Here is a 26034-nt window from a genome sequence, read left to right on the forward strand (position 1 = left end):
TCTTCTAACTAGCTAGTTAAGGTCCTTTAACTAGGTAGGTTTGTCAAACACTAGTAAGCGTGCATGTGCAACGCACGTTTCAAATGTTGATCAAGTGAGTGTGAGTTAATGTGGTATAAAACTAAAATATGTTTTGCAAATAAATAAATTAAATGGATACAAAACAGCATGTCATTTAAATTGTATTTTAAAAAGTGAGACATCACTGTAATCCAACAACCAGATGAAGAATCAGTGGGTGGCCTCGATAACCAATGTTTTTACGCAAAATGATTTCTGAGATGAATTTACACACAACTAATATGTAAGTTCCGAGCACATGCAAGAGAAGAATTGAAGTTATGCATATATCTTACCCTGTTACCATCAGATGCAAGTGGACGACCAACTTAAGATCACTTGAGCCCAGAGAGCGGAGAATATTATTTTCAGATTATGCATCATTTAGAATTGCAAAATGGACCAAAGATAAGATAATTCATACATTGGATAAATTAGCAAAAGACAGCAATGGTGTAAATAGACATGGGACATCCCAAATATACATTGGATAAAATGCAAGGTGATAATAAGATTAGATCTGGTCACTTTATTCGAAAGTAGTAAGACTAAATCTCCCAAAAGAAAAATGGTTGTTCTGCCTATAAAATATATAATGCCGCCCCAGTTAAAAAAGGTAGAATAAATGATGCCACAAGTTGCATCATCGCCCATCCTAACTGCGCTATTGTATCCATTTCAGAATGGTAAGCAAGCAAGTGTGTCGGGTAGCTACATGAGTATAAACTTTAGTGTGGTCGATGATACCAGCAACCATCAAGTCTTCGTACTACCGAACAGAAGGATTGCACGCTTGCAGCTAGAAAGAACCTCGTACGACATCATCTTTTATGCAATTCAGATCTATGTAGAAATATATGAACTTTATATTAGCAAATGAGATCTGACCTTCTCGGTAAAAATGATGTCATTGACACCGACATTCTTCGCAATCAGTTTGAATGGAAAAACCGAAATGTTCAATGGTTCAACATGATTGTTTGTGACCCACAATTGGTGGACCGTGTTGGCTGCGAGTATTAGGAGCATTGGGCAATGCCAATCGTTTCTTTTACCTTATGCAACCAGGGTATCCTTGACACATCTACTTTAGCAGCCAATTTGAAAAGAGTGCACACTCCACCAACAACAATACCTTCCTCAACGACAGCTTGCGAAAAGAAGAAGCAATTCAGAAGGTTTAAGGAAGCAACAAACTAATTGCCTTATTTCTGCTTCTTTGAAAAGCAAATACAAAGTTGACAACTCGAAATGTTCAATGACAAAACATTGATTGACTCACCTAGTTACATTAGAGCATCCTCAACTCCCAACCTCTTTTTAAGTTCAGTTTATGTTCGTCCTCCCACCTATCAAGTCATGGGTTACATTTCCCATACCATCCTTCCTTCCAATAGGTTATCAAGGAAAAGAGCAGCATGTCAACAGATAATGCCCTCCATTAATACCTGAATGACAGCGACACCACCGGCCAGCTTTGCTATCCTCTTGTTCAGTTCTCCTTCTCATAGTCTAGTTTTGCTGCCAGCAAATTAGTAATGATAACTTAGAATCAGACTTAAAGTCTACGACGCGTTCTAAGTTCGCGATAAATAAAACAACTACACAAAGAGGTCATACAAATAGATTTAAAATCAACTCCCAGGATGAAGCCTTCAAGAATTTCTAATCAAGGGAGGCATAAAGAAAAGAAAAGGAGGCATAAAGTGTATTGTAATACGAAGAAATTTCTAATGTGCATCTACTACAAAGCATGATAAAATGGAGCCTTCAAGAATTATGCTTCCAAGTCAAGGGAGGCATAGAGAAAAGAAAAGGGCCGTACCTCATTGAGATTTTCTATCTGTGCCACCCTCTTAGTCACTTCTTCCTGGGCTACATGAAACCTCTGTTATGAGTTGTGAATGACAGATAAAGCAACAACAAGGAGGTGATAGAGATATAGCACATCAGAACCATTTTGACATAATGATAAATTTCTACAAGATTCCTTTAAATCAAAGGAGGTATTTTTTAAGCATTTTGTAAGCAGGTTTGATAGCGATCCATATACATACCAATATGCACAACCATAGGCTCGCGCCGGTGCCATGCGCTGCCTCTCGCCGGAGACCGTGGCCACCGGAGGTTCACCGTCGAGGCCATCGCGCCCCTGCCCTTCCTCCTCTCCCTTCCATCCGTTCTTCTCTATCTCCTCACCTTCGAAGCTCTCTCTCCCCGGAAACGCAGCAGACCATGGAGGAGCTCAGCCGCCACCGCCGTCCCTCTGACTCGCCGGCGCCGCCCATCGTCGACTCGAACCGTCTGCCTTCCGCCAGATCCACGCCAGCCCCGCCGGAGTGCACGCCTTGGCCATCACCGTTCCCTGCATCGAGTTGTCGTCGCCGCCCCGCGTTGACTGCATCGCTTGCCTGCGCCTGGGCAATCGCTCTAGCCAAAGCACGATCTTTGGCCGGATGGAGGGTTGGGAAGAAGAGACAGCGCCGGAGATGGAGCAGTCTGCGCAGACATCAATTTCCTTTTTTCTGTGGGCCTTGCGTGATTGGAGGAGGAATTACGATGCGGGTGCGTGATCATAGGGAGGCCGGACCGGTAATTCGAGGGAAGGCTTTTGGATGGTGGAGTATGGTCAGTCATCGAAAATTGCCAAGTTCACATAATGAAGCTATTAGATCAGGGATGATCGTTAGATTGAGATTTGTGGGTTTAATCGTACGGTGTTTATGGTTTGTGTGGTGTTATGGGGCTAATTGTGAGGTACATCTAAGAAAGTTCTTATTTGATTGTTTAATAGTAGTATAGATATAGATATAGATATAGAAGTATAGATATAGAAATGGATGTTAAAAATTCTGTAAGAAGATGAGGAGAGGGCTGATTCTGAATCAGCCAAGAGAACTAAACCAAACATGCCAAATTCGTATTCTTCTTGGTCCCTGACATCATATTACCATTTTGCCCCTGTGGAATGGTTGGACTCAACCCGTCATTTGCGACCGCCGAAGGCCGAACACACCACACCGGAGTGTCGTGCCGCCCGTCGTTCCGTCGTGAACAGCAGGGGAAAAGCGGCGGCGTTCCTCCCAGCGGTAACGTCCCCCGTATGCTCCGCCCCTCCATTTTCTTGAGTTGAATGCGAGGTTTCTTGATTGCATAAACCCTAGTTTTGAAGTGGGGGTTCCGTTCGCTCCACGTCCCGCCGCCTCCACGCACCCGCTTGCAGATGCAGCTGCTCCTGCGCTGTGGCTCTCTCCTCCGTCTCTACGAGTACGGCTGCCAACCCCCCTTATATGCATTTGCAATTTCCTTTTGTCGATTCGGGTTCTCCGCACGCCGTAGGGCAGCAGCTTTCGATTTGGGGGGATAAAAGAAGGGGTGGAGTTCTCCCCACTAAGGAAGTGTAGATCGAAAGCAAGTTTATCGGGGGCTCAATGGTGTTTCGCAATGTGCTGCCTAGGCTTGCCGTCATGGTGCAGATGGGGCTTTAGTATTTTTGTTCTTTTTGTGAACAGCATCCAGTTAACTCCTTTTGTGATTTGTATGAATTGCCGAAGACATTGTTAGCCAGTAGTCACGATGTTTATTTAATTTTCTGTGCATTGAGGAGATTGGCATGGTCATCGTGCATATATGTGGATCTAAATGTCTCAAGAATCACTTAGGATGTTTCTGCAATACATGGTGAAACAACTTGTTGTTTACAGGCGTAGCGGTGGGCTTCCAAGAACAAATTACAGTTGCAGAAAATTAGTGATTCCAATACTAAACGTGATGAGTGAGAGGACGCGGATTACCTATTCACGTAGAGCTGTGTCTAAGAACAGTGAGATCAAGAAAGATGAACAAACAGTCATAGAAAAGGTTAGTATTGTATATACCCATTGTGCTGACATTTGTCCTTTATACATCTCATGGTCAGAAATTCATGTATTTTTTGGAACCATAGGAAGATGACACTGAAAGCACATTGGAGATAGAGCGAATCAGAGGTGACCCTAGTATGCTCCAATCCATGACAGTGAAAGAACTCAAGGAACTCACAAGGTTCAAAATTTTCCTAGCCTCCCCTTATTGTATGTTTCTGATAATTGATTTATCCATTTAGTTTTGTATGCCATGAATTTGAAGGAGGATGGGAGTTGCTGCGAGAGGTAACAAGAAAGATTTGGTATCAGCTCTGATGGAATCTCTGGGTGAGGAAGTAATTGGTATGACTTACTTGCAGACCTCTAGTGGTACCATTGAACTAAATTCATGATTTCTTTGTATAAACTCTACATGTACCTCAACAACCTCCTGATTCAGTTATGACTTCTGCCCTAGTAATATGAGACAATGTTCAGTTTTTCCCGAGAAATTGTATCGTAGGTAGCCAGAAGAATACAATCAGTACGTGTTAGTGTATACATCTATATAGTGTTGCAATAAGCATTTTGGCTGGATGCTAATTCTTTTTCTGCAGGTAAAGAGGGAGCATCAACCATTGAGCAGATTGGCCTATCAGAAGTACCTTCAAAAAGAAAAGGTGCCGCTTCAGTAGTGGTTGAACAAAAGCTAGAAACTTCTGAAGTTATTTCCGCAACTCCTAGCAAGAGAAGTAGAACCAAGCAGAAATCAATTAAGGGCACCACTCCGGAGGAGAACCCTGTGACTACTGTCAAGATAAATAAAACATCACACAAGAAGGAAACAGTTGTTGGTACGCTCATTGTTTCACCAGTCTTGATCATTTCTGGGCTAGAAAATTACTGCTCTCTTGGCTAACTGTGGGATTGTCTTTCACAGCCAATGGTGCTATTGCAAAGGCGGGGTTGGGTCTTAATGTGGATGGTGCAGAGCCTTGGACTGTACTTGTACACAAGAAGCCACAGGCTGAGTGGATTCCATACAATCCTAAGGTCATGAGGCCTCCACCCCTTAGCAAGGATACAAGGGCGCTAAAGATTCTATCATGGAATGTCAATGGACTGAAAGCTCTAGTAAAAAATAGGGGCTTCTCTGTTCATGAGTTAGCACAGAGGGAGGATTTTGATGTGCTATGCCTGCAAGAAACGAAAATTCAGGCAAGATATTTGTTATTACAAAATGATCTTGTAAAGATAGGACAAGCGCAGTTCTGTCTCGCAAAGCTGGCATTTGCTTTTTGTCCTCTCTGAAAATTTTGCTGTACTTCATTCACTCGAATAGTTTATCAACACATAATTGCACTGTTTTGAGCAGGAGAAAGATGTTGACGTCATCAAGGAAAGTCTACTTGAAGGGTATACCAATAGTTTCTGGACATGTAGTGTGTCAAAGCTTGGCTATTCAGGGACTGCCATAATTTCACGGGTATGGACTGCCATTCTTGCACCCTAGCACCACCAATTTTGTCAGTGCTTCATAGTTCAAAACACTTATGAATTTTCATTGGTTTCTTCTGTTGTACTGTGTTTCAAGTTCAACCAACTGCAAGGAATACTGAATGGAATTGGAATAGAAAAACAAAGTGCCCAAATGCCCCCTTATCTAGGAATCACCCCATTATACCAGTTGGTTCAGCTCTACTGATACTGATGTTTTATTGGAATCTTTAACTCCAGATTACGTGAAACTTAGAAAGGAAATGACTGAAACATAAGCGGTTAAACGCTCGAGCTATTAGTTTGCTTCATAGTTATCCTTCCATGATATTAACACATGTCACCTGATTAATCATTGTGCTGTGCTTTCTGTACTTTTTTATGGATGTTAGACAAGGAGATCCATTATATCGTTGTGCTGTTTGCACTTTTTTGTACTGCTTCAGTTGATCATAAGGACACATTAACAAGTTAGGACTGTTTATTATCAAATACAGTAACTTTGCTTAGCATGCCCCTCATATTCCGTATCGCTTCATCATGTGTCCTGCACTTTTTGTAGGTGAAACCACTTTCTATCAAGTATGGGCTTGGTGTACCAGACCATGATACAGAAGGGAGGATTGTGACGGTGGAATTTGATGATTTTTACTTGCTAACCGCTTATGTGCCGAATTCCGGTGATGGTCTCAAAAGATTGGTAATATATTGCTGTAGTTTTCATTCTGGTATGCATCACTTGAGATTCGAATCTAATCCGTGATTATATGTTACTGTGTAGACTTACAGAGTCACAGAGTGGGATCCATGCCTTGGTAACTACATGAAAGTATGCTCGCCTTGCCTTTTACTTTTATTTATATTTGAAATAGTTTTCTTATGCCTTTATACCTTTGTCTGTCACGTTTGTTCTGGAAAAAGATGAAGTTCTGACTTTCCCCATTGATTCATATTGTTATTTGTCACTGCATTGATTTCCCCCATTCCTATTCTTAGTCCTTCTGTTCATTGGACATGTTCTCCAGTACAAGCAGTTGTGGTGGATATCTATTTTATCTGTTTTCTGTGGTTGCATTTAGGGTTGGTGTGTTGTCCTGTACATTTGCACATACCAAATCTTAGTAATAGCTATAAAGTGCTTTGCTAGAACTTTGGAGGTACATGCCACAGTTGGATGTTAAGGCCCCTAAAGTTTGCATGAAAACCTAATTAGGGCTGTGGACCTTGACATTGTTCAATCCAACATATTGGGCAGCTTTCACCATGCAGTATGCGCCATATCTCCATTGTTGTCTATTTTCATTCACTTACTTTACCTTAATCGAGTTAGCACATTGGAACCTCTCTGATGTTGTGTTTCTGTGCAGTTGATATCATGTGCAAAACTACGCTGTTAGTTAAAAATGCACGATTATGTTCAAACATGATGCGGCCCTCCTTCAGTTTATCATGTTTAACTAAATCTGACGAATTTCGTATGATTATGCAGGAATTGGAAAAATCGAAACCTGTCATACTAACTGGTGATCTTAACTGTGCGCATCAGGAGATTGATATACATGATCCTGCTGTAAGTAGTCGTTAGTTTGTATCACCTACATGCTTGAATGTCTGTGGTTCAGAAAATTTACTTTATGCTTAAGTATGTGGTGTATGCGCTATTCCACTGGTGTATGACCACAAAGTTCATTTTCAAATCCTTGCTTATCATGTTACTAAAATGGCTCCTCCTGGACAATTACTGAGACTTGAACTCAACATCTCAGGTGTTAAGTTAGCCACACTAACATACAAGTACATCAATGTGTAAGCACTCAGTATACCGCTCAAAGGGTGATCTATATTATGCAAAATTGCTGCATGCTATGTATTTCAGGTTGTGTTTGTTATTTCATTGTCCAAAAATATGCTTGTTAGGAATACAATTATCAAGATCCTTGTAAAAAAGTAGAGCTGCTGAGAAATCCTGGCCCAAATTGTGGAAAATAACCTTTATTGTGTTGTTATTGGACATGTTTTTGGGTGGCCTGTCAGTCTGTCACCTTGTCTAGATCATGGATGTGACGGCTGGCCTGATCTGTTTTGGTACTGATATCATTTCCACTCTGACGTCCTCAAACTTTCTGTGTTACATTTTCTTGTATTTGTTACCTTTTGTCCAGGGAAATAGTAGAAGTGCCGGCTTCACAAAAGAAGAAAGGAAATCGTTCGAGACTAATTTTCTGTCCAAAGGGTTCGTGGATACGTTTCGGAAACAGCACCCTGATGTTGTTGGATATAGCTACTGGGGTTATAGGCATAATTGCCGGAAGACTAATAGAGGTATGACCTCGATGACTCGAGCCTGACCTTACCGCATAAACCGGAAACCACTCCCTTCATTGTTTATATTTACTAGCACGATCTGTTAGCAACCATTTAGGCATTTTACATTTATACCCATCTATTGTTCAGTTGACAAATTTTGCTACATGTTTGATCATCCCAATGAGCCTCACTTGTTTCGTCATGTGGGAGGAAAGTATGCTCATGGTTCGTCTTTGTCTGTTGGCGGATGCGCAGGTTGGCGCCTGGATTACTTCCTTGTGTCGGAGTCCATCGCAGAAAGAGTCCACGACTCATACATCCTCCCAGACGTTTCTGCCAGTGACCACAGCCCACTCGGCCTCATACTGAAGCTCTAGGCGAGTGGCTGATCCCCGGCCCTATGTGAACTTGCAATCTAACTTCTGGGGCTGGTCTGCGGCGTTGCTTGTTCCGGTTTGCGCAGATGATTTTGCGTCAGTGAAACAGTAGGTAGTACTCTAATGGATGTTGGCTGGTGGTCATACCAAATCCAGGGCTGTAGCGTTATGACTCAGCATGAGCGTTTTGGGGCAATCCCTGTCCTGGCTATGTGTTCTGACTGACCTTTCGGACTTAACATGAAACTGTTCCTCTGGTAGTCTGGGTCAGATATGCTGTGCTGTGTTGTTCGAAGCAATTTTCTCAAGACTAAAACCTGTAGAGTATAGACTACATGGTGCATATCAGATAAGTGTGGAACATGCGTTAAAACAAGAGTCTATTCAGGAAGGAGAAATCTACGGTATGAGCTAATTTGAGTACGTACAGTGGTGTTGAAGGATCGTAAACAATAGTTCCATAAAAAAAATTACGGTTTCATTTCGTAAAATATAACTTTTTACGGTAGGAGATATGGTCTTCGAGTGTACCTGGATAAAAATACAATAAGAGCAACTCCAACTGGTCGACCTAAACGGATGGTGATTTTGTCCGCTTTTTTTGTTTGGGTCGGCTAGGCGGACACGGACGTCTGCTTCGTGTTTGGGTCGGCGTATGGGCAAGCCCAACACTTGCCCGACCCATTTTGACGGCGCCGACAAAAAATATATTATGCATGCATATTTCAAATGAAAACAACTTAATTAAACATTAAAGTCGGCCAGGAAGGCCGGTGAGAGTCCACGCGTCCACATTAGCGTTAAAAGAAATTAGAAACAACCTAACTACGAGGCGGCGCGCTGCCCAGCGCGCCCTAGGCGACATCCTCGGGGTGGGTGAGGTCGATGAGCGTCGGCGCAGGGCCGGCCCAGGGGAACGCCGTGTTCCAGGCGGCGGCGATGTAGGCCGCGGGCAGCTGTTCCGGCGGGGGCAGTGCCAGCACGTGGGGCTGTTCCGGCCCGGGCAGTGCCGGCGCGGGGGACTGTGCGGTCGCCTGTGCAGCCGCGGCTTGGCGCGCCTCCTCCTTGGCCTCGCGCGCCTCCTTCGAGAGGTCACGCTCGAGCATGTCCTCGTACTTACCGCGACGACGCTCCTCGGCGAGCCATCGCTGGCGTCACTTCTCGAGGTACGCCGCCTCCTGCGCCGGGGTCGCCCTTATCCAAACCCGTGGCGCGGACACCCACTCGCGCACCACTCCCGTCCAGGAGAAGCGCGTGACGGGCTCGGGCTGTGCGGCCGCCTGTGCAGCCGTGGCTTGGCGCGCCTCCTCCTCGAGGTCACGCTCGAGCATGTCCTCGTACTTGCCGCGACGGCGCTCCTCGGCGAGCCATCGCTGGCGTCACATCTCGAGGTACGCCGCCTCCTGCGCTGGGGTCGCCCCTATCCAAACCGGTGGCACGGACACCCACTCGCGCACCACTCCCGTCTAGGAGAAGCGCGTGATGGGCTCCGGCTGCGGCTCCGGGTCGGCCTTGACGAGCCGTCGGGGAGGGGACGGCGGGGCCACCGGCGACACCACGCAATCACCGGCCGCGGAGAGGGCGAGGGCCTGCGCCATGGCCGCCTCGTAGCGAGCCTCCTCTTCCTCCGCCGTCTCCATCCTGCGTCGCTCGACCTCCTCGCTCTCGCGGTAGACCGCCGCAAGGGCCGCCTGGTCTTCCTCCTGGAAGATGAGCGGGGGCGGCGGCATGCTGCGGTAGACCTCCCGCATGCCGCGTCGCCTCGCCTCCTCGTGCTTGAAGGCGAACCACCTCGCCTAGTTAGGCGAGTCGGTGGCGTAGGCGGCGTCAGCATTGCCCACCGGCGCCGCACCTCCTCCGCGTGCGCCCTAGCCGACCGCGGCGCCGCCGGCACTGGGATCCTCTCTGGATCCAGGTGCCAGTCGTGCGGCAGGGTGACGTCGGGGTACGGCAGAGGCACGCGGTGCTGCAAGTGCCACTCCGCCTGGTGCACTGGCACGCTCACTCGCACCCTCTGTCGGTGAGCCAGCGCCGGCGGAGGCGGTACGAACTCCGAGGGGAAAGGGACGGTGGGGGCCTTGCCCTTGGACTTGCTGTTGCCGGCGCCGGAGAAGATCTCCATTTGGCTAGGGTTGGCTAGGGTTTTTGCTAGGGTTTGCCGGCGACGGGGGAGCGAGCTTGCCTAGATGTGGACGGCCGCGCCGCACGGTCTGCTTAAAAAAGAGCGATCGCCGTCACTGATGCGTGGGTCCGTGGTCATAAATTAAGCTGACCGCGTGGGCAGCGGGTAATTGGACGACCGTCAGGTGGGGACGCGACGGACAGCGAGAAGACGCGCGTGGCGTCCGTTCGACGTCCGCGCCGACGCATTTGGACCGCAAATGCATCGGCGCGGGCGCGAAGCGAACGTGATTTGAGTTTGGGTCGACGCGTTGGGCCATCACTTTTGCCCGCGTCGACTTAAACAGATACGGACGGACGAAATGAGTCGCTCCATTGAAGTTTCTTTAAGAGTAGCATAGTACCAAATTCTAGCTGTGTGAAGATCTGGCTAGGCATCTTTGACGCCGTCCATCAACCCGAACGTGTTTGCGGACTGCGATAGCCGAGCTGGCCATCCAAACCGGTGCATCGAATGTCCGCTCTGGCCCAGCCTCTTCTATTTGACATGCATATGTAAATCAATAACAGTTTAGCATATGTAAATGTATGTTTGCAGCATATGTAAATATAAGTGCAAACATATGCAATCACACCCTAAAAGCGCCGCCGGATGTTCACAAGTTTTTTACATGCATCTAATCCCAAAAATTGTTAGTCCCACTATCCATGCAAAAAATTCTCATTTTTTTTGCCTCCTAAACGGGTTGTTCCTGCCAAATTCTTCACTGTGCAACTGGCTCCTCCAAATCGGCCGTCAAACGCTTCAACATCCTAGCATGATAGGCTTGCACGATCTTCGCCGCATCAGGATCCAAGTTCGACATCTTCATGGTCAACATCTTGCGACGGACGGCTCCTCCTTGGGCTTCATCACGGCCATGGACGATAAAATGGGTGGGAACTGGGGTGGGTGGCGGCGACGATCGGAAGGAGACAATGGGAAAAGGGCGGGCTTTTCACGCGAAAAATAGTGTGGAATTGTCCAAATGCGAGGGCTTCGTCTCGGTTTTGGCTGGGCCAAGGTGTCGGACGCCTACGTGGCGGTTGTCCGGATGTCTTCAACGCTCCCCCCAGCTTAGCTCTCGGTTTACGGGAATTCAAACGTGCGGACTGGTCTGCGGACATTTGATGCACGGCGTTGGATGACACAAAGTGTCTGAATGTTTAGTGGCGTTTTGATGGATGGTGTTGGAGGTGCCCTTATAGTTAGAGACAGATAAGCACCATCATGCCAGCCCCTAGCCACCATCAATGATCTCCTTCATGCCGCCGCTTCGGTCCTCGTCCTCTCCCATGTCTGGCGGCAAAGAGGAGTAAGACCCATTCGTCTCGTTTTTCTTTTTCTTAAGTTCTTCTTGACGCCCTCACAAGGTGGTGGCATCCGATTCGGCGTTAATGAAGGGTCTGTGAGATTTTGTGTCGCTATATCTATTGGTTCTCTCCGGATCTGGCAGTTGATGAGTCTATCAAAAAGAACAGTTAGTCGGTTACTGGTGCAATGACTTCAACATCGTCTTCTTGTTGGTCTGCAATATGATCTGGTTTCTCCAACTCTCTAGACCGGTGGTAACAGAGTGCAAGCCTCCACTTTGGGTGATGCTCCAATCTATGCCTCTTCAACAGTTTTTAGATATGGTCTCAAAGTATATTATGATCTTTAAAGCCTGATATGACAAGGACGTTTGCATGTCCCTTTTCTTTATTGTTGATTTAGTGTGATTTCTAATTTCTAACGGGACAACATATAGACGGAGTAAGAAAAATACTAGCACCTCTGATCCATACCACTTGTTGCAACTTTAGTATGTATAATTTTATGTTTTTTACGGGTCGTTCTGTGTTTAATTGTCTTTTCAATGTATAGAATTGACTAGTGTTTTTCATAGCAATTATGGAATAATAACGAGGGAGTCTATCTCGCGCGCGCCCGCTGCGACGCGCGAATTCCGACAGGCCACACTTGCCCGTTTTAGCAAGTCTTGGGCTATTGTTTAAAGTAAATCTGGGCCCCACCCCGGGCCCCGCCCGTTGAAATCAGGGGGCCGGTGAGATTAAGTTTTACGGGCGAGAGAGAGTAGGAGGGTCCAGCGCACATGTGGGCTGATGCGTCTTCATGGGTAGGCCCATCTGCCATCGGCTTCCGACAATGCAAGGAAACGAGATCGCTCGTTGCGACGCTCGCTCGCGAAGGAGCGTTTCCGAATAATAACATATCTTTGGGTGTATTTTTCTTTCAAAAGAAAAAAGCTGAGCTTGCATACAAACTTCACTGGACTGACTGATAAATTAATTCTAAATCCCGAGCGCATCATACAGAGGATTTCGAATCTTTATGCTGTAAAAATTGTTTTTCGGACGGTTGATCTTGGGGACACGTGTACGCACGGTTCCTTTTTTTCTGAAATAATTATTGCTTAGGCGAGAAGTTTACTTCGTCCCTGGAAAGCCAAGTTACCGACTCACAGCTCACAGGGTCGGCGCTCGCCAAGTCCAATATAAGTGAGTTTAGCATGCCCAAAGGGGGAGGAAAGGTGTTAAACCCAGGGATCGTCTTCTCCCTCTTCTCTCCCCCCGTCCTCCTCCTGCGAACCCGGCGGCGTCATCTGCTAACCCTCGCCAGGACGGCGGCGCTCCGTGCCACTTCTCGCCGACTGTATGCACCCCCGTCCCCCGCCCCCTCCCTCCCCTCTCTCTCCTCACGAGCGAGCGCGTCCTCGTGTATTTCTCCCCGGGATTTTGCTTGGGGTTGGGGTGAAATAAACGCGTCCGCTGGCTTGTAGTCGTGTTCGTCGATTTGCTTTTAAGTAGAGGTGGTTGTCCACCGCGGAATCAGGCGCACATTGGATCGGGATCGTCTCTCCGCGCGCGTGTTCGTGATGTTGTTGCGGGTTTTTTTGTCGGGTATTCCTCGGCGGAATTTCCCTGGCTTCTTCAAGGAGAAGCTTGGCGCTGGATTCGTTTATTTTCGACTGTATATGGTGCTGGATTTGTGTCCGTGAATGCCTATAGCCAGGCTTAATTGATTTTGCTTTGAAATACAAGTGGTTTCCTGCGTACACAAAACGACGTGGACAGTCGAATCGTGCTAATTCTGGGTCGGGGATTTGGGAACCAATTTTAGGAGGAAACTCCACATAGGGTTTATTTCCGGCCCAAGGAGGCAACTCCCCTAATGCATAGTTTTGATCAGGCCTTGTTCTTATTTGGGACTGAATATGCAGCTGAGTACTTTTGGTGTACTCCAGGTAGAAAATCATGTTTCTGATTAGTTGTCATATTTTGTCATTTAGTTTATTTACCGGGGACTAGTTCTTTTATTTTCTGAAAGGTGCTTTTGGTTCAGATTATTGTAAGGCAGAAAATCTACTTCATGGAATTATCCTTCTTCACACAACTGTAGCCTGACCTTTTATAAATAAAACGTTGCTTCTATGATCAAATGTCACCTTCATTCTTGCATAACTACTAATCCGTTCTCTTTCAGGAAACTACCAGTCTGGTCATCTTCTGAGAGAATCATACCTTTGCAAATAGAATTTGTTTTGGTCTTCATATGACAATTTAGAGAAATACGGGTGTTCTTGTATTGTTCAGACGTCCTGTGTTGTACTGATGGCTGCATGCACAGGTTTTGGAATCAGGCAAAGATGACGAGCAAGCAGGAGCCCTGGACTCGACTTTCCCACAGTAAGAAGTTACCAGGATGGGTCGCGTACAATCCAAGGACCATGAGGCCTCCACCATTGAGTGGCGACACCAAGCAAATGAAGATTCTATCCTGGAATGTCAATGGGCTGAGAAATATTGTACAGTCAGGAGGTTTCTCTTCTGCATTGGCTCAGAGGGAGAATTTTGATGTGTTGTGTCTTCAAGAGACACATTTGAAGGCAAGTTTTCTTGTTTCCACCAGTTCATTTTCACCTTACAGCGCTCCCTAGCTTCATCTTTTTGTAGGTCCTAGGTTTTGCCACCTGACATGGTGGATTTCAGGTATTCCAGTGCGATGAATGTGTTTTTGTTCTGTTTACAGGAGGGTGATGTTAAAGATTTCATGAACCTGCTACCAGGGTATGAGTATAATTATTGGTCATGCAGTGTCGCGAGGCTTGACTATTCAGGGACTGGAGTAATTTCACGGGTATGGTATTTTTTTTCGGTTAATGCTCAAGACTCATTTCACTCTGCATGCTTAATAGACATAGCATATCATTTGGTTTTGACTTGTGCCTTGCATTGCCCTCACAGGTAAAACCAATCTCTGTCCAATATGGAATTGGCATAGCTGAACATGATCAGGAGGGCAGGGTTATTACTTTGGAGTTTGAGAACTTTTACTTGGTGAATGCTTATGTCCCAAATTCTGGCCGTGGTTTACGTAGACTGGTATGACTGATCTTCCATTCCATTATTATTTCTGCTTTATGTTTTACTGCCATTGCTAATTTCCTTTTTCTTTCATTTGATCTTCAGGTTTACAGGGTTGATAGCTGGGATCCATCTTTCGCCGACTTTGTAGAAGTGCGTTCACTTTGCTAGCTTTCTGGTGTCATTTTTTGTTATATCTGTTGATCATATTTTGCATATTCACTATGTTTGTTATTCTATTGTTCTAAGTGCACATGAGGGATATTATTGTTGTTCTTATCTGCACTTTACCACAACTTCTGACCCCCATCTCCATCTTTTGTGATCTTTGAAAAGGTAGCTTTGCAACGCAAACTAACGTTAACCTTGTGTCTGTAGAAACTGGAAAGTTTCAAGCCAGTAATTGTTTGTGGTGATCTCAACTGTGCTCGTCAGAGTATTGACATTCACAATCCTCCAGTAAGTTCTCTTTCATCCCTGAAAGTTGCCATCTAAAAAATTCTATCCTTGTGCTTATACATTATAGTGTTGTCATTGCCCTTGTCTTCGTAAATATTAATAGTCTATTGAATACAGATGGCTTTGATAATTTTCATGGTTTTCACACATTATCCACCCATGAGAATTTCAAGTTTCAACTCTTTAGATGCATGTGTTTATAGTTTACTGCTGTATTGGAACTGATATTTCTGCATTTGGCTGCTCTATCATACCTTTATTGAGCTTCAACTCTCTAGATGTATGTGTTGCAGAATTGCCTCATTATGAAACTTTCCACGTTATCTTTCTTTTTTCTGTGATATGGAACATAACTCTTTTCGAACATGTATGGTTGCACATGAAGCTTACAGAAAGTAGAAAAAATGGTCCAGGCTGTGTATCGGTTTTCTGAACATATTATTTTCCGAGCAACATTGATAATCTCCAACTTGCCATGATTTAGAATCAGATGAGAACGTGAATGCTCTAAATTAAGTCCATGACTAATCCATATAGGGAGATCTGGAGAATCAGTAAATATTGATGGTTCAGTTAAAACTGAAAGTGACTACAAAAAATACTCAGTTTCCAATATTGTTATAACAATCAACAAAAAATGTTTAGAGTTGCTGTTTGCACTACATTTGCATCTCATGAGCATGGAACAGTTTAGGTTGTTCCAAAATTCTCTTATCATTACACAAGTTCCCTTTTTATTTCAATAGTCCATTGATGTAGTCTGGGCAGCTCCTTATTCAACACTGTTTTTCAGGCCAAAACTGAAGATGCAGGTTTCACAGAAGAAGAGAGGGAATCATTCCAGATAAACTTTGATATGAGAGGCTTCGTTGATACCTTCAGAAAGCAGCATCCCAAGGCTGTGGGTTACACCTTCTGGGGTGAAAATCAGCGGCGTAACAACAAAGGTACATCACTATCTTGGTGGATAAATTAATTACATAAACGAGGCAGTCTTGCATTTGCTTTCTGATTTCTGTTACCCTGGTACCAAGAAGGTATCACTGCATGCATGTCCTGAGAATCTTAGCATCTGTGAAACTAGCTATTCAATCATCCTCGAGTGAGGGATATTTCTCTGTACATTGAAATACAATAGGAAAGCAAAGAGCTTATATCAGTGGTTTATATATTTTCCAGAATTGAAGTATCTACCTTTCCCAAAATGATAGAAAAATTAAGGTTTTGTAATCTATCTAGAAAAAATAATGGTCAAAAGACTTGAGTTACAGCCCATGTATATTTGCGAAAACAAGAAACCTGATTCTTACTTTAAAAAAAAGTAGCAGAACAAAATGATTGTTTCTTTTTATCTTCTGTCAAAATGGAAGCTGAAGTCGTTATCCACTGAACAGGTTGGCGGCTGGATTACTTTCTTGCATCAGGATCCATCATCGACAGGGTTCATGATTCGTACATCCTCCCGGACGTGACATCCAGCGACCACAGTCCAATTGGCCTTGTGCTCAAGCTCTAGCCTCTAGGCACCCTCAGTTGCTGGGGAAATGCTTCGTCAGGCTGAATCGTTTGCATAGTCAGTTTTTCCGTGGATTTTTTCTACTTAAAGGATCTACCTAGAGTAGTCTGTCAATGTTCTGCAGAGGTCTTGCGTATTTGTTATCTTAAGGCCTGTTCGGAGGCCCTCTGCTCCTCGACTCCGCTCACGGAGCTGCCGGGACCGTAGTTGAAAATTACGGAGCGGACGAATCGGTACTCCGCAGATCTTTCTATTTTGCGGAGCTGGTCGAGTGCCGAACGGGTTCTTACTATGTCATGTTCTCATTAAACTTTTGCAATGTGAATGGATTCTAAACCGGAGCTTGCTTCTACAACTGGGTTTCTCTCCACTAAGCCCGCTGTTAGAACTTTCTGATGGCTTTGTCATGTGCTTCCTTTTTGCTTTTGTTTGTTCGTTAGTTTGCTTGAGCCTCCAGGGAGGTGACTTTGCCATGTTTTTAAGCCCGCTGTCAGAACTTTCTGATGACTTTGCCATGTTTTTTACAATCGAGCAGGACGCTTCTCAGCTGCTGAGAGACATAATTAACCTGATTTCAAGCATCGGGAGCAACCGGCACTACTGCACTCGGGCGTCTATTTGACTAAAAAGATTACTACTATCCCTGTTCCTAAATGCAAATGTTTTGAATGTTTCAATATGAACTACATATGGACTGAAATAAATGAATAAACACTAAAACGTGTCTATAATAAGACTATACATTTTTATATTTGAACATCTTATATTTGAGAACGAAGGAAATACTAAATAAACTTGACTATTTTGAATACTCTGATTGTTAAGGAAGTTCAGTGCTGTCCATTCCTATGTAAGAGCATCTATAGCCAGATACAACAAATCTGATCCCTCAAAACGCCCCCGGACGCATGCATTTAGGCGCGTCCGTGGGAAGTGACCAGTCAGACCTCAAATTAACGTTTCCACAACTGGATACCTTAACTATGAGGCCTCTAATCCATTCAATTACATGCAACGTGATACCTAAAAGAAACGGAGCTCGTCCGGCTCTGCCATGCCCATGTGTGGCGGCCGGCTACGGCCCTCGAAGTGTTGCTCCGGTCGCTGGCGACATAGAATAGGACAAGAGACACGGATCGGCTCACGGGACTCGAGACGCTGCCATCTCTCATGCCCTACTCCTCGCCAGAGTCCCTCGCCTGCATGTCGCCGGTGGATGTAAGGCTGATGATGGATCCTTCGTGGTCGGAGGCCGGCACGTCCACCACGACAAGGTTTCGTTGCTGGGGGTTGCAGGCCGGTTGGATTGGTGCCGAAGAGTGTGACTCCACCTCGCCACGCCATGTTAACCTCTAACGCAGACAGGCCACGAAGGGCCTCCGACTCGGCGCACAAACATAAGGGGCTGCGCGTCCGCCACGATTTTCGGACGCCAGACGGAGCGCACCGCTTCCGGAGAGTGAACGGTGGCGCACCTTGTGTCGGATCTAAGTGCCATTTGGGCGTACGCTATGAATTCTCGCCAGATCAAGTCATCCCGTTGTTGGGCGTTCTCCTCGCGGGCGCGGCAAAGCATGATGAGGACGACCATCTCCTCCTCCGGCCCAACTGGGATGAGATGGTGGCGAAGGACTCGGGTCCGCTGCCCGCCATCCTGGAGAAGGCCGGAGATCGCCGAAAGTGAGCTTGGGGGCAGAGGAGAAGGGAGTTGTTAGGGCAACCAGATGAAGTCAAATATATGTGGGATCAGGGTGGGCTGAATCCGACGTGGCAGATGCGTCGGGTCTCCCCATATCCGCTCTAGATTTGGGCTAGATGTGAGGGATGCCGGTCAGTCACTTTTTTTTAACTGGTCCGTCCACCCAGGCGTTTTAGTCAAGTATGAGGCCCGGCTGTAGATGCTAAGTGTGACAGAGTTGTTTTAAACCTCACTTTGTGCACATAAACAAAGTATCTTGAAATATGCAGATCAAATTCACGGTAATTAATCTCTTATACTCCCTCCATTCACTTTTGTGAGACCTTTTAGACATTTAAGACAGCAACTAAAACAGTTCAATTTCAGCTGTCCTAAACAACTTACAAAAGTGAACAGAGGGAGTACAAGAGATTGTTGTTTATAAGAGTATTAGATTCGGAGCGATAAAACACGCTGAAATTAAGAGTTGACAACGCCGGTGCTGCAATACAGCCAGTAAACAGAACTAGGCTCAAAACATATGTACACAAGGCGCAAATCACTGTGACAAAACCGTTACTATCTACAAGAACGTCACATAACCTACAGGGGTCCTTCCGCATTTACCAACGCAAAATGGCACCTCCAAAACGGCCAAATGGTCTTCATCATCCTTCTCACATTGCCAGTGACTGGTTGGAATAACCAGGCTGCTCATAAGAGTACTGCATGCCATCTCTCACTCGGCAGTGCCTCCAGCCATTATTCGCGCCGCCATGCTCGTCGGCCTGGTACTTGGATTTCATGGCCTTTGAGCTGATGGGACCCCCTCGGTCTCTGTTCCTGCTGTTCCGCCTGCCCGACTGGCTGTTTCGCCGTCTCCAGTGCCCGTCTGAGCTGCCCTGAGCCTGGTTGTCAGACACACAGTAGCTATCTTTCTGGCCGTTCCATGAATCTGTCTGAATAGCTGGGGAGCCCCAGCCATAGTCATGGTTCCATGGGTCACCACTATTCATGCCCCAATTGGATGTGCAGGGCATGATCGGCGCCCCCCAGCCGCTTGTCTGACCTTGCTGTTCCACATAAGTGTCCCAGTTTCCTGAGCTTTGCTGAACAAATGTTTCAGCAGGCTGACTGACATAACTGTCCCAGTTCCCCGAGCTTTGCTTGCAATTTGCTTCAAGGAGCTGTTGTTCCACATGATTATCCCAGTTCACAGAGCATTGCTGACCGATAGTGTTGGTTGTGTCCCCATCACCCCATCCCGTGGCTGGAACTGGCTTGTCTGCAAAAATGAAGGAGTCCCAGCAATCTGGGGCGGTGTTGTCCCTTCTAGGAGCACGGCGCCGTGACCTCTCCAGATCAGCAACCAACTCAGGATCGATATATTCATCTGGGTTGACCACATCAATGTACATGTCTGGGTCAGGCAATGGGATGTAACAAGGTTGACCATGATATGCAGCACAGAAACGGTCCTTGGCATCTTTGAAAGCCTCGAATGCACCTGAATCATCCCAGTCAACAATATTCGTGTACAATGACATCAGTTTCTTGGCCTCACATAGCTTACCCCAGGGTATAGAACAAGCATCAATGCAAAATTTCTTCTCCCATAGTGGAACAGACACATTTCCACCACCTGAAAGTCAAACACAAACCATGCTTTATGAGTACAAGGAACTAATCTCTGATGTATAGAAAACACAACTTCTATTTGTTCCAAAGAACACTGATCAGAAAAGGAACACAACGAAATAGAGCAGCTAAAATTATAAATGAGCAGCCAAAAGGATAAGGGACCAACTAACAATGATGAAAATACAAAGTAGTAGTTTATGCACACAAATAAAGTAACCATGGTGCTTTAACTTATAAATGTTGAACTTATAAATGTTGATAGAAGGGCATGAAGCTGTGCAAGTTTGGAAAATGTCAATTAACAAGATATTTAGTACTAAAATGTGAGAAGCGAGAAGGCACTGCCAAATTTCTCACAGAGCAGGTTCAGCTTAGTTACAAGAACTTTTTAGCATCCCGTGCATGTTCTAACATAGTCTCATGTTCATATATTCAGAAATTTCAGTATGTCGCAGGAAAGACAAATTCCAAAAACATGAGGGGATTAGGGCATCTTCATTTGCTCGGCGCCTGCGTAGACGCTTATGAATAAAAAAATACCATATAAAATAAGAAAGAAGCTTAGCGCTTTCTAACCCAACGGCAAGCGCTAACGAGGGGCGCTAATTAATCGCAGACAAAAACAACAAAGCCTTTAGTCCCAAACAAGTTGGGGTAGGCTAATTAATCACAGAACTAGCAGAAAAACTGATTGCTACATGCATGGCTGCGGAAAAATAAGGCAAAGCGCCCGCCTCCAGCTTTTGCGTAGCTGCCAGGTTAGACGCTAGGATTTTGTAGTCTAACTGCCGATCAAGCAGGATATTTATCCTAGCGCCCTGGCCTAGCGCCTGGCGTTGTAGATGCCCTTAGGGCATCTCCATTGCTGGGCGCCTACGTAGACGCTTATGAATAAAAAGATAATTCTCAGAAAATAGGAAAGAAGCTTAGCGTTTTCTGACCCAACGGCAAGCGCTAATGAGGGGCGCTAATTAATCGCAGAACTAGTAGAAAAACCAATCGCTACATGCATGGCTGTGGGGAAAAAAGGCAAAGCGCCCGCCTCCAGCTTTTGCGTCGCTACCAGGTTAGACGCTAGGATTTTGTAGTCTAGCTGCCGATCGGACAGGATATTTATCCTATCGTCCAGGCCTAGCGCCCGGCGTTGTAGATGCCCTTATAGGATACCAAATAACTCATTACAAACAAAGAGAACTTCCAAAGAGCTCATCCAGTGTTGTACACAGAAACATCATATTAAACTCTTTACTTGAGCACTGGCAGAGCACTTGAATGGGACGATGAGTGGTTGAACCCTATCTATTTTTACAAGACTTAAAATGTTGAGCAGTCATTAGTATCACTGAAACATAATTCTCCTGTTTAGCAAAATATGATATCATATCAGCATTCTTGCAAAACTGCAAAGAACACTCACACAGATAATTCTTCTAAACAATTCGCATTGAAAGATCAGAGCTCCGTTGAACATGTAATGATCAAGCGATGTGTTAAACTCGACAGTTTCACACCGCAGACCAAAGTTACTAACTAGGGGTTCAAATATACGCCTAAACACAAACAAATAGTTGACGCATAAACATTTGTTAAACATTAGCTCTACAATTTCTTAGATGCGGATTCATATTTTCATCAATCCAAGCTAAGCAAATGCACAAGCATCATTAGACCCATGAAGCAAGCAGTAAACCAGCATAAGTATCCATGCACGTCATTTTCCTTGCAGTGTCGGCGCATACTACTACTTGCATGATGTTAATACCCACATGCCGACCGAATTTTACCCAAAATGTCAGTTACCGCGTCTCGACACTGCCAGGAAGACACGGATCGTGAAAGGGAGAGTGTAGCCTACTCCCTGCGCATTCTTCTAGATTTCCAACTCAGGAAAGGAAAGGGGAAAACGACGCGACCCCTCCAAGCCAAACGGCAAGCGCGGAAACAGACAAGGCTGCGAACAAGACGAGGACGGATCAGGAGACGCACCGTGAGCCTGGGAACGCGGAGGCCTCCAGCACCTGCCGGCCTCGGCCGCCGCCCTGTCCCAGTCCCTGTAGCCGGACCGCCTCTCCGCCATGGACGAACCGCCGGAGAACCGGGACGCCCCGCTCGCCAAGCCGGGAGCTTTCCGCCCTCGGCCCTAGATACCACCACCGGGGCACGCGGCGAGGCGCCCTCGGCCCTCGGGGACCGGTCGATTGGACGGGCCGCCCCCGCGCGCCGGAATCGTGGCAGCGAGGGGCGGAGGCGATCCGGGAGCCCCGAACGGCGCGCGCTCGATCGAGCTGGATGCTAGGGCCGGCGGTGGTGAGCCGATTGGGCGGCGAGAGCGACGCGGCCGCGGGGACCGGGGAGGCGATCGAGATGCGGGCGGTTTGGGTGCGGGTGCCGCCGTTGGTTTCGCGGCCGGAGGGGACGGGAGGGTGAGGGGGCGGATTAGAAATAAGGAATTCGTGTGCGTGTGCGCTTTGCCGGTTCGGATGCGTGTCAGAGACGAAGACGGGTGTTGTTGCCACGAGCGCGCGGACAAAACCGACCAAATATGACACGGTCTAAAATTTCGTACTCCACTCTGACTCTTTTGCCCATGTCTCTAGTCTCAACTTGGCTATGTCGGATGTCTCATCAAAAAGAAAAAAGAAAAACTATGTCGGCAACATGGCGTTGCAAGAGAAAAAGGCTAGAGTTGGATCATACTCCCTCTATTTTAAAATAGATAACTCAACTTTATATTAACTTTTTGCGATTGACATCCGTCGCTCCACATGATATCATGTTTTTAAGAACATGCAAACCGTGTATCATATTTTTTATAAAAGAAAGCAAAAAAATTACAAAGAAGGTATACCACAATGAATTCAAAGTAGCTAGCCATCTTCACATCGAGGATAACAAGAACTACTCCCTCACAAAACTATCTAAGCACACTGCATTCGTAGCCCTTCATTATATAAGTTCATCTTTCATTCACATTGTTAATGCAATTGATGATTGTTGTTTCTTTATACTGTTAAACACACGAGCATTGCGTGGTTTCCACAGGCTCCAAGCAATGAGAGTGGCAATATAATCAAAGCCTTTCCTTCATCTTTTAGGAATCAATCTTATGGATCTCAACCACCACTCCTCGAGGCAATCGGTGATCAATGATGTTGACCTTCTCCAACACAAGAGGAGCAAAATCTACGATGCCTATGCCATTGATCCATCGATCTCTCCAGAAGAGCACATATCTCCCATCTCCAATAAAGATGCGGACCAGACCGTCGAACACTTGTCTCGCCTTGTCATCATTGAGCGGTGGCAGCCCCTGCCAAGGTCTAAGTTGGTCGGATCTATGCAACCATTCCCATCTCACACGCAAAGCCAGGGCTTGAATATGAAGATCTTTGACACCTAAGCCACCAAAACAGGTTGGTCTACAAATCCAGCTCCAAGCCACAATGCCACCATTTACCTTGTGAGAACCAGCCCAGAAAAAAGCTCGCATCCATTTGTTGATTTCTTCAAAAACCCAAACCGACGGGTCTGGCACCAGGAGATGATGAGTGGGCTTAGCTGCGATGACATGTTTGACAAGAATCAAGCGCCCGGGTCTGGTGATCAAGCCACGTTACCATGCTAGAACAAATTCCCTAACACAGTCAAGCATGGGCTGCCATTGCACTCTAGTGAGCTGGATAATACCTAGTTGAAGGCCCATATACTTTGTTGGAAATCATAGCAGAATACAAAACAAAATCTTCCCTACGAATCAAGAACCAGGATCATTATGAAGATGCATACAAGGTTAGATCTGATCGTTACCAAATTTGAGTTGCAGCAAAAGAAGAGTAGATGAAGATCGTTCTTAAAGTCCATCGAACCATCCCACGGACGGTCCCTCGAACGAAGATCGAAAGCACGATCTCTCTATGGATTGCACACGTACGAGATCGACGACCCGGCAGCGCTTCACCGTCCAAAGATAGGCATTGCCGCAGAACTAGAGGAGGGAGGAGCATCCTCGCGGAGTCTCTATTTTTTCAGAGAACTAGAGAGAGGGAGAGTCGGAGATAACGAGAGAAGTTCTGTCTCAATAAGCCCCCCTTGGGTATATATAGGTGGAGGGAGGGGGGAGGATGACTTGGAGGAGGGGGCAGCCTATGGAACCTAGAATAATTCCAGGGGTTCCCGATAAATCCTGAAGACCGTATACATAATTATTTCTCCTCTTGGAACTTTTCCACCTCTCCCATTTTTTCTGTTTTCTTCGAAATGCTTTTGATTTCCCGAAACACTTTCGGTCCTCTTTCAAAACAATCTCCGCCACCTCCGAAACTTTTCCGGTGATACTCTCCCAAGATCCTAACCCTCTCTCAAAGTAGGCTTTCGCCCCGCTTTATAAATAAAGCAACGGTCCACACGATCCAAGTTCGACCGACACCTGACAAATAACGGCTGGGGCCACAGCACAATCAAGGCCAAGAAAGTATAAAAGAAATAGAAAAAAGAGCCACCTAGTGGCAACCGCATAGCGACACTACGGGGACGATAGTCGACGCGCCGAAGCCAAAAGTGCATCCATCATCAGGCCAAGGCGATCGCGATCATGCTGCCTCGAGAGCAGGTGCCAGTGCTGCAAGAAAGCAAGGAATTTGAAGAAGGAGTCAGATGCCTTCTTTGGGAAAACCTTCTCAATCACCATCTTATTCCTAGTCGTCCAAAGAGTCCACGACATCGCCGCAAAAATAAGCCAAAATAGGCAGCGATGCCGTGACGGTTGTAGAGATCTAAGCTGGAGAAACTCCGCGAGATTTAGGGCTTCCCAGTCAGGCCCCAATGCCTCGCAGACGTATGTCCATAATACCCTTGCTGCCGTACACGAGAAGAGGATATGGGTCCCAGTCTCAGGTACTGCACATAAAGGGCATAGACCATCGCCAGGTCCATGCCGCTTAAGTACCTCCGTCCCCGAGGGGAAACGATCCCGTAGAAGTTGCCAAACAAAAATCTTGATCTTTAAAGGGACGGGGTTTTCCATAGAGGGGAAAGCCAGGGAGTAGTTGGAGGCGGGCAAAGGGCATGGTATGCCGTGCTCATTGAGAACTCCACCGTCGGCATGGGCCGCCATGAAACTGTGTCCGGATAATTCGGAAGCACGAGTGGCAGGGCGGCCCGCAGTCTAGTCCAGTCGTTACTCTCGGCTTGTCCGAAGGTGCGACGAAACCCAAGGTTCCACTGTCCATCTTGGAAGGCAGTGGCCACTAGAACAGATGGATCCACATGTTGGAAATATGCCCTAGAGGCAATAATAAAATGGTTATTATTATATTTCCTTGTTCATGATAATTGTCTATTGTTCATGCTATAGTTGTATTAACCGGAAACCGTAATACATGTGTGAATACATAGATCGTAATATGTCCCTAGTAAGCCTCTTGTTGACTAGCTCATTGATCAATAGATGGTCATGGTTTCTTGACCATGGACATTGGATGTCATTAATAACGGGATTACATCATTGGGAGAATGATGTGATGGACAAGACCCAATCTTAAGCATAGCACAAGATCATGTAGTTCGTTTGCTAAAGCTTTTTTAATGTCAAGTATCATTTCCTTAGACCATGAGATTATGCAACCCCCGGATACCGTAGGAATGCTTTGGGTGTACCAAACGTCACAACGTAACTGAGTGGCTATAAAGGTGCACTACAGGTATCTCCGAAAGTGTCTGTTGGGTTGGCACGAATCGAGACTGGGATTTGTCACTCCGTATGACGGAGAGGTATCTCTGGGCCCACTCGGTAATGCATCATCATAATGAGCTCAATGTGACTAAGGAGTTAGCCATGGGATCATGCGTTACAGAACGAGTAAAGAGACTTGCCAGTAACAAGATTGAACGAGGTATGGGGATACCGACGATCGAATCTCGGGCAAGTAACATACCGATAGACAAAGGGAATTGTATACGGGATTGATTGAATCCCCGACATCGTGGTTCATCCGATGAGATCATCATGGAACATGTGGGAGCCAATATGGGTATCCAGATCCCGCTATTGGTTATTGGCCGGAGAGATGTCTCGGTCATGTCTGCATGGTTCCCGAACCCATAGGGTCTACACACTTAAGGTTCGGT

At 46.1% G+C, this 26034-nt stretch overlaps 3 protein-coding genes across 6 annotated transcripts; 2 read left to right on the plus strand and 1 right to left on the minus strand.

The window, feature by feature from the left end:
- Positions 1-2996: 2996 nt before the first annotated feature.
- LOC125545053 (DNA-(apurinic or apyrimidinic site) endonuclease, chloroplastic) lies at positions 2997-8346 on the plus strand. 4 transcript variants are annotated; one of them, XM_048708903.2, is made up of 13 exons: positions 2997-3149; positions 3225-3327; positions 3765-3921; positions 4007-4104; positions 4189-4253; positions 4523-4759; positions 4846-5123; positions 5281-5391; positions 5965-6102; positions 6184-6231; positions 6892-6972; positions 7565-7724; positions 7965-8346. In XM_048708903.2, the coding sequence occupies exons 1-13, from the start codon at positions 3029-3031 to the stop codon at positions 8084-8086; spliced, it is 1719 nt and encodes a 572-aa protein (XP_048564860.1). In that variant the 5' UTR covers positions 2997-3028; the 3' UTR covers positions 8087-8346. The 4 variants fall into 4 exon arrangements, with proteins under 4 accessions (XP_048564860.1, XP_048564858.1, XP_048564862.1 ...); XM_048708901.2 differs by having other exon boundaries at positions 3000-3149; positions 4189-4268; XM_048708905.2 differs by lacking the exon at positions 3225-3327 and having other exon boundaries at positions 3013-3149; positions 4189-4268.
- Positions 8347-12732: 4386 nt separating this feature from the next.
- On the plus strand, positions 12733-16963 carry LOC125528128 (DNA-(apurinic or apyrimidinic site) endonuclease, chloroplastic). Its single transcript, XM_048692639.2, has 8 exons — positions 12733-12902; positions 13878-14136; positions 14280-14387; positions 14495-14632; positions 14720-14767; positions 14993-15073; positions 15867-16020; positions 16468-16963. Exons 1-8 carry the CDS (start codon positions 12760-12762, stop codon positions 16587-16589), a joined length of 1053 nt encoding a protein of 350 aa, XP_048548596.2. The 5' UTR covers positions 12733-12759; the 3' UTR covers positions 16590-16963.
- A 1759-nt stretch (positions 16964-18722) lies between these two features.
- Positions 18723-22401, minus strand: LOC147980505 (uncharacterized). The gene is made up of 2 exons (XM_087547712.1): positions 21895-22401; positions 18723-19909 (listed from the first exon to the last, which is right to left on the minus strand). Exons 1-2 carry the CDS (start codon positions 21983-21985, stop codon positions 18945-18947), a joined length of 1056 nt encoding a protein of 351 aa, XP_087403838.1. The 5' UTR covers positions 21986-22401; the 3' UTR covers positions 18723-18944.
- Positions 22402-26034: the final 3633 nt, after the last annotated feature.

Source organism: Triticum urartu, chromosome 3A, assembly GCF_056163025.1.
Source record: "Triticum urartu cultivar PI428250 chromosome 3A, HENAU_Tu73, whole genome shotgun sequence".
NCBI classification, from domain to species: domain Eukaryota; kingdom Viridiplantae; phylum Streptophyta; class Magnoliopsida; order Poales; family Poaceae; genus Triticum; species Triticum urartu.

Coding starts and splice junctions, on each gene's coding strand:
- LOC125545053 (XM_048708901.2), top strand. CDS start 3,029: ATGGTTGGACTCAACCCGTCATTTGCGACCGCCGAAGGCCGAACACAC. Junction 3,328..3,764: donor TCTCTCCTCCGTCTCTACGA/GTACGGCTGCCA, acceptor TGTTGTTTACAG/GCGTAGCGGTGGGCTTCCAA. Junction 6,232..6,891: donor GCCTTGGTAACTACATGAAA/GTATGCTCGCCT, acceptor ATGATTATGCAG/GAATTGGAAAAATCGAAACC.
- LOC147980505 (XM_087547712.1), bottom strand. CDS start 21,985: ATGGCGGAGAGGCGGTCCGGCTACAGGGACTGGGACAGGGCGGCGGCC. Junction 19,910..21,894: donor TCCGCGTTCCCAGGCTCACG/GTGCGTCTCCTG, acceptor TTTGACTTTCAG/GTGGTGGAAATGTGTCTGTT.
- LOC125528128 (XM_048692639.2), top strand. CDS start 12,760: ATGCCCAAAGGGGGAGGAAAGGTGTTAAACCCAGGGATCGTCTTCTCC. Junction 12,903..13,877: donor CGTGCCACTTCTCGCCGACT/GTATGCACCCCC, acceptor CTGCATGCACAG/GTTTTGGAATCAGGCAAAGA. Junction 14,633..14,719: donor GCCGTGGTTTACGTAGACTG/GTATGACTGATC, acceptor TTTGATCTTCAG/GTTTACAGGGTTGATAGCTG.